This window comes from Helianthus annuus, chromosome 11 (genome assembly GCF_002127325.2).
Source record: "Helianthus annuus cultivar XRQ/B chromosome 11, HanXRQr2.0-SUNRISE, whole genome shotgun sequence".
Classification (NCBI taxonomy): domain Eukaryota; kingdom Viridiplantae; phylum Streptophyta; class Magnoliopsida; order Asterales; family Asteraceae; genus Helianthus; species Helianthus annuus.
The window spans coordinates 53,252,571-53,260,180 of record NC_035443.2 but is presented as its reverse complement, the minus strand read 5'-3'; the positions used below and the strand labels follow the sequence as shown (position 1 = coordinate 53,260,180).

The 7,610-nt window shown below is 39.2% G+C and overlaps 1 protein-coding gene across 1 annotated transcript; it reads left to right on the top strand.

The window, feature by feature from the left end:
* The first annotated feature begins 500 nt into the window (after positions 1-500).
* LOC110888285 (extensin-like) lies at positions 501-863 on the top strand. Its single transcript, XM_022135817.1, has one exon. The coding sequence runs from the start codon at positions 501-503 to the stop codon at positions 861-863; it is 363 nt and encodes a 120-aa protein (XP_021991509.1).
* Positions 864-7,610: the final 6,747 nt, after the last annotated feature.

Here is a 7,610-nt window from a genome sequence, read left to right as displayed (position 1 = left end):
CAGTGCCATCCCATGGAGGATGGTGATGTGGCGTCCTACGTGGCGGCCCATCCTCATGGGGATGACCCTCCCCATACCCTTTAGTCTTAGTGGAAATGTCCATCACTCACCACCACACCCAACAATTTCCCCCAACCAACAAAACATAACGCGTCAAAATGTTAACGTGATTTCAAGTCCACGCGTTAAACTTATGCGGTGGCAGTAGTTTGTTCCGTTCTTCCACGCATGAATAAATTGTATAACGTGCAAAAAAGCCACTGCCCCGGGTGGCCTAAGTGTTTATGCGGAACGAGAAACGGAATGGAATGAAATGAACCATTACAAAGGAACAATTTGGTTGTTTAATGGAATAAAATCACTCGTTACATAAGCTATTTCATTATCTCAAAATCATTCCATCTGCCCATATGTTTTTCTTTTCATTATATCCCCTCTTGCATCCTTCGTTTACAACAACACAACCCAACATTGTTGCCACCACCCACCACCGACGCCCAATGCCACCGCTACCCACCAGTCGCCGACACCCTCCACCGCCTTCGCCGCCACCCACTCGCCACTATTGCTACCCACTGCCGTCTCCATCGCCACCAATCACCATAGAAGCCCTCCATTGTCGTCGCTATCACTGCTACTCGCCACCACTACCATCGTCGTCGCCGCCACCACCGACGCCCAATGCCATCGCTACCCACCAGTCGCCGACACCCTCCACCGCTTTCGCCGCCACCCACTCGCCTCTGTTGCCACTCACTGCTGCCTCCATCGCCACCAATCACCATAGAAGCCCTCCATTGTCGTCGCTATCACCGCCACTCGCCACCACCACTACCATCGTCGCCGCCATCAACCACCACTGACATCCACCGCTGTCACCCGCCCATCATCGTTGCCACCTATCGCTGTTTTCGCCGCCACCAACCACCACCGACGCCGCCACCCACCCGTCACCACCGCCGCCACCGCCACCCACCGCTGCCACCGACCACCACTCACCGCCAATTTTATCCCTTCGTCTTTTCTTGCTTACCAAGCAATACACGGTAATAATTCGTTACATTCCCACATGGTAATCAAACAAGACATAGAATGGTAATGATCCATTCCATTCTCTCGTCCATTCCATTAACGCCTCTAGCAACCTCATCGGGTAGCGGCTCCTACACCGCCCTGGCTCCAACAAAAAGGGACATCATCGAGTGTCTCGCCAAGCCCTTAACGGGCGTTAAAGGTTACAAAATGTTGGGATACCTCTTTTTTGACTGTTGATAAACGGTAACACATAAAAAAAAGTCGTTTCAAATTTTAAAATCTATATATATATATATATATATATATATATATATATATATATATATATATATATATATATATATAGAGGTCGGTTAACGTACAATAATCCTTAACGTGTAAAGCGAACCTGAATAAATTACTCATGTTATAATATTCAAACTCTAATCACGAATTAAGTAACTCAAAATCACGCATGAACATTATATATTAGAATATCATTAAAAAACACCTACGGAAGGGAATTAAATTGGAGAAGAAAGCTTTAAAGGGAAATATATTACCTATGCATACGTGTTAGTAGGAGATTATAATATACATCGCCATACATTCATATGTCATTCATACGGAAATCACGCATAAAAAAGAAAAAAAAAACATAAATCACCATGACTACCGAAATCATGCATGTGGTTAAAATCACGCATGAACAATCACATATAATTACGAATAACAAACCCTAATCAGTAATCACACATGTTATATCCATAAACAATAATAACATGTATCTAGTGGCGGAGCTTGACCAAAAGTTTCGAGGGGGCGTAAAGTGATGGGACCCAAAATTTTTTTCCCTTTTGTTATGTTTTGGGTCGGGTCGGGTTGGTTATTCGATTCAAGTCGGGTTAAATAATAATAGTTCCAAATAAAACAAAATGTATATTTACCAAACTACCCATCATTTATATACAAAGTTTATAAATATTTATGATATACAATTTAGGAAAAATAATCACGGGCCAACTTATATAATTTTAAAATTTTCGGACGAAAAATCGGAACTTATACACTTCTAACCGAAACATTGGGGTGGGCGGGTGCACCCCCGGGCACCCATAATACTCCGCCACTGCATGTATCTCAAACTCCTGCTCAAATACACAACGCACGATAAGTACTCTTGTATTTTACACTTTCTCAATCTAAATACACATGTATTTAATCAAACCAAACCAAACCAAAACTCACACCTAATCTTTCACTCTGGGTTATTTTCTTATGTTTTCAAATGGCAAGACGTTGGACAGAGGAGATCGCTTTGACTACGGGTTGGGCGAATGTCGCCGAGCAAATGTGGTCTGAAGCATCGTTGTAGTTCTAGAATGTCGTTTTTGCATAATTCCGTCAATATGTGGGTGAACCCCCCCCCCCCCCCCCCCCCGCAAGGTTTATGATATTCATTCAAAGTTTAAGTAGGGCTGTAAACGAACCGAACGAACACGAACAATGCCATGTTCGTGTTCGTTCGTTAAGAAAATTAACATGTTCACGAACTGTTCACAAACGCATACCGAACATAAGTTTATGTTCGTGTTCGTTCGTTAAGGAAATTCAGTTGTTCATGAACAGTTTGTGAACACTGGTCTCGAACACAAACGAACGCAAACAAATAAAAACAAAAGCAAACGAACATTTAACTTGAAAATAAAAACATTGTTATCCTTAAACATTGGATATAAGTAGTTAAATACAACAATCAAATGATAAATCAAAACACAAGAAGTCTAATAGACCACCAAACGATGAATCAAGTTTAACTAATTTAGACATAATTATCCCCAAAAATGTCTTAGAATGTCCAAATTTTAGTTAACTTAGAAAAAAATAGGGTTTCAAGTTTTCAATATGTTTAGATAAAAGGTTTATTATTATTTTTTTTGATATAATTAAACGGACACGAATGAACGTAAACGAACCTATTAACAAACGTTCACGAACGTAGTCGAACGAGCGAGACCTGTGTTCGTGTTCATTCGCTAAGCTAATCGAACGAAATTTTTTGTTCGTGTTCGTTCATTAAGCTAATCGAACGGACATAAACGAACTTCCCGCCGAACGGTTCACGAACTGTTCGCTGAACATTCGGTTCGTTTACAGCCCTAAGTTTAAGGAGATCAAAGCAATGTCTAAAAGATACGAGAAAGTCTTGAACGAAGCGATGAACCGCGAGGAGATGCTAACAAAGGATGAAGCAATTGAGGCAACCTATCGTGAGTACCGACGCCTCTACGCGACCCGAAAATTTGCTCACTTTACGGTTAGACGAATTGTGAGAAACCATGACCAGTGGGATAACTACATAATTAAGTAGTTTTTATTTTAGTTACAAACTTTTTATTTTAATTAAGTTGTTTCTAATGTAGGGGCTGTTTGACAACTTCTGAATGGTTAAGTGCTGAACCAGTAAGTGATTTGAACCAGTAAGTGCTGACCAGTCAGAGGTCTGAACCATTAAGAGTCAGTATAATGCTTAACCCTTCAGAGGCAAATGTCTTACCAATTCAGATTAGAGGTCTTAACCATTCAGACTATGTATAATACTTAATCATTCAGAGGCAAATGTCTGAACTATTCAGACATCTGCTCACCAAATAAACAATTTGAACCATTAAGTGTTGAACCAGCAAGAGATCTGAACCCTTAAGAGCCTCAGTAAGAGGTAAACAAACAGCCCCGTAATCTTATTCTAATTATGTATCTTTTATTTTATTATGCATTTTTTGTTTAATCATGTATTTTTTTAATTCTTTTATGTAACTTTTATTTAAATTTATAATTTTTTTAAATAAAGCAATAATAAAAAATAAAATTAAATGAAATTAATAAATGATAGAAATGATTATAGGGCTTTATTGAGGTTTTATCAACGTTTTCAAAACCGGACCAGACTGGCCGATCTGACCGGTTGAACCGGGAACCGTGGTCTACCCCGGTCCGGTTTAGGGTGCAGAACCGTCTTGAAGGTGGCTGGTCGGTCGGACTGGTGACCGGAGTTCAAACCAGGATCCAACGTTATAACTGGTGGCCAGGGCTTGAACTGAATTTAGTTTTTGGTGCATAAAAATCAGATCTTGGTCTAATTGGAAAAAAAAGAGGTTTAATGCCACTAGGTTACTTTCCCGTACCAAACTTTATATTGTATTGCTTAATATTTAAGGTTTGCATCTATAATATAATCTACTGGTTTAGTGATATGATTTACATCCATAATCTCTTTATAAAATTAACGTGGGTAAAGTCACCACAAGTGCAGGATTAGATGGTGTTGTGGTGTAAAAAGGTTGTTTTTCAAAAATGTCTTGTTTGATCTACGGAAATAGAATTTGAATTTGAAAATATTTACGTTTAAAAACATGTTTTGTTGGTACATGATAAAATTTAAAGTAATATATATTTTACCAGCCGTTCAAAATATATATATATATATATATATATATATATATATATATATATATATATATATATATATATATATATATATATATTACCATTCGTTATAATGTAATAATAATTCGTCGAAAACCTAATGTAACTTCCACTTTTCAATGGAACTAGCTTTTTATCCCACCGTGCGTTGCGACGGAACCTTGAATGTTACCGTCGCAAGGATGGGTTCAATCTCGCTACTACAACCAAAAACAACAAATAAATAACCCGACAACGTAATATATGTTATATATTTTAATTGATATGAAAGTTCAACACCAAAAACCAAACATGCATGAAAGCATTTGTTTTCAACACCATGCCAATGCTCAACACAAAAGCACCCGCACATTATTCATCACATTAAAACTCCAAAACAAACAAAACATTCCAACTTTGATGACGTTTTGATGTAGATATTCCGATGAACCCAAGAGGCATCTGTACATCCTCGATTTCGCGATCACAACGCTCGCGTCCCCCATGTCGGTTGCTCCACTCCTCTACATCCTCGATTTCGCGATCACAACGCTCACGTCTCCCATGTCGATTGCTCCACTCCTCGCCCACCTCCCCCTGAAATGTTCCTGTGCAACTCCAACACGTACAAACGTATTAGTGACACCACTTATATGTTACTAAAAGCTATAGATGACTTCTTTTATAAAGAAGGAGCAAATACTTAAGGATGGGCAAAAGATTCATGTTCATCACAACTGCACAAAATAAATGGCAGATTTCTAATTCAGTTAAGGTATTAAATGTTCTAAATAAGAAAAAAAAATGTTTTATACCTTTGTTTTTCAGATTACCCAAGCAGTATAAAAGTATACATGATATACATTTAATCTTGAAAATGTAACCAAACTCAAAAGGATGATCACACATTTGGAAAAGGTAGGTAACCAATCATTAGATATATAAAACAAAATTATAAGGTGTTGTTTGTTTTTCAGAGGTAAAACGTCTACAGTCTGCGGACCACATCTGCAGACATCTGTAGCAGAAGAGGTGGACCAAACCTCTTCAGTCTGCAAGAGGAAGACTGTTTGTTTTTTAACTTCTGCAAATGAATAAGGTAATCACTTGTACTACCAAACCTCAAACTAATCCTCAAATCATCTTAAATTCTAAAAATAAACTGGCCCTAATTTTACTACCAAACCTCAAACTTCATATTTCAAAGAGTTAACCTAACCTAGGTTACCAAAACAAATCAAAACCTAACAACCTCAACAGTCTCCATCCATAAACATAAACATAAATTAATCCTCAAATCATCACCTACATCAGGATCATAATATACAATCTATTACAATATAAAACTAGATGAAACAAATTAGGTATGGAAACAGGTACCTGTAACGGTTTGATAGCTATGTGAATGATCGATTTGCTGGTGGCGAAGGATGATTTGCCGGTGAATAACCGAACGATGTGCTGAGGAGGAACATGTTGCGGAAAACCTAAAGGTTGGTAAGTGACAGGTGCAGGTGGCGGAGGATGATTTTCCGGGGTAAAGGACGCCTGTGCTCTTTCCAACTTCTGTCTTCGTAGATCGTAATCAGAGCAAGGTCGTCGTCGGAGGTGACATAGGAGGTGGAGGTGACGGAGATGTGGTAGTTGTGGCGGAGGAGGTGGAGGTGTTGGTTGGGTGACGAGGCAACAGGTGGTTGTCGGAGGAGGTATAGGTGACGGAGATGTGGTGGTGGCGGAAGAAGTGGAGGTGGTGGCGGTGGAGGTGGAGGTATCGGCTGGGAGGTGGATGCTAGGGTTTTGAGTTTGTTTTGAAAGAGCAGAGGAAGAAGATATGAGAAGAGATGACAAGAGGGGAGTCCACATCTTCTTGGAGCAGAGGTCTAGAAGACGTTTTTCAATGAAATCACTTCCAAAAAACAAAACTCTGTAGACTCCTATGTCTGCGCATGGTCTGCGTGGGGCAGACATAAGAAGTTTAGAAGTGCTTCTCACGAAAAACAAACACCCCTTAAGTAACTCAAATAAGTACATCTTCCATTTTAAGCAAGTATATGACATATTGACATCTAGAACAAGAGTTACTATAACAGAGAAGCAAGTAAGAAAAATTTGCAACTTGCAAGTTGCAGTCAAGTTTGTCATTACGATATTACATGATCACATCATTTTTAACAGAAAGTTTCTCACGACATGTGTTAACCTGATATACAACTACAAAGCTATCAACCCTTCTAAGGCCACATCAATGTCATGGATCATTACCTTTTACCCATATAAGAATTTGCACCTCCCTTTTATCTTTGTTGATTGCGGTTTGCTTCTTTTTCCATGCGTCACAAATTAATCATTTCAGTTTGACCTGAATCACACCGATAAACTCACCTTTAAACCACTTAAGTTGCGCCCTTGTATCACATAGCAATTTTCAGCTCTTGATAAGTTCTTCATTCGGTTGGTCTAATCTTAATTAAACTAACCACTTCACTTTTAACCACACAGGTTCTATTGAGTCAACCGTTCGGGTTCGTTTACAGCACTAAAGTCCTTACGAAGTTCTACCGATCGCCTATCACATGTTAATCAGTCTCTTGTTTAGGCCCACACATGTGTTAGGTTGATTCAGTCAACTCAAAACCATGATGGAGGCTCAGATGACTACCAGGTCATCATCATAGCCTTAAAAGACCCAAACAACAATCATTATTACAATCTTAAATAGAAGAAACTTCATAATCACAGTGACAACACAATCCGGCCCATGGATATCGCATATTAGCTAATAACCATCATCATTTTAGATTTTATTATCATTGGCACGACCCTAAACCCCAATAACAGGCTCAGATTTTATCTTCATAGCCACTAACAATGGGAGGTCTCAAAACCATGATGGAGACTCAGATGACTGTCAGTCATCATCACAGCCCTAATGACCCAAAAAACAATCATTGTTACAATCTGAAATAGAAGGAACTCATAATCACAATGACACGAACAAAATCGGGACCATGGTAAAACGCTGAGATACAGAATAGATAACCAGTTACCACCGACGATGGTAAAACCATCGCCGACTACCGTCGGTTTGAACAACAGACCTGAGACGGCGGCAGATTACTGGTCATGTCCGC

Coding starts and splice junctions, on each gene's coding strand:
- LOC110888285 (XM_022135817.1), top strand. CDS start 501: ATGCCACCGCTACCCACCAGTCGCCGACACCCTCCACCGCCTTCGCCG.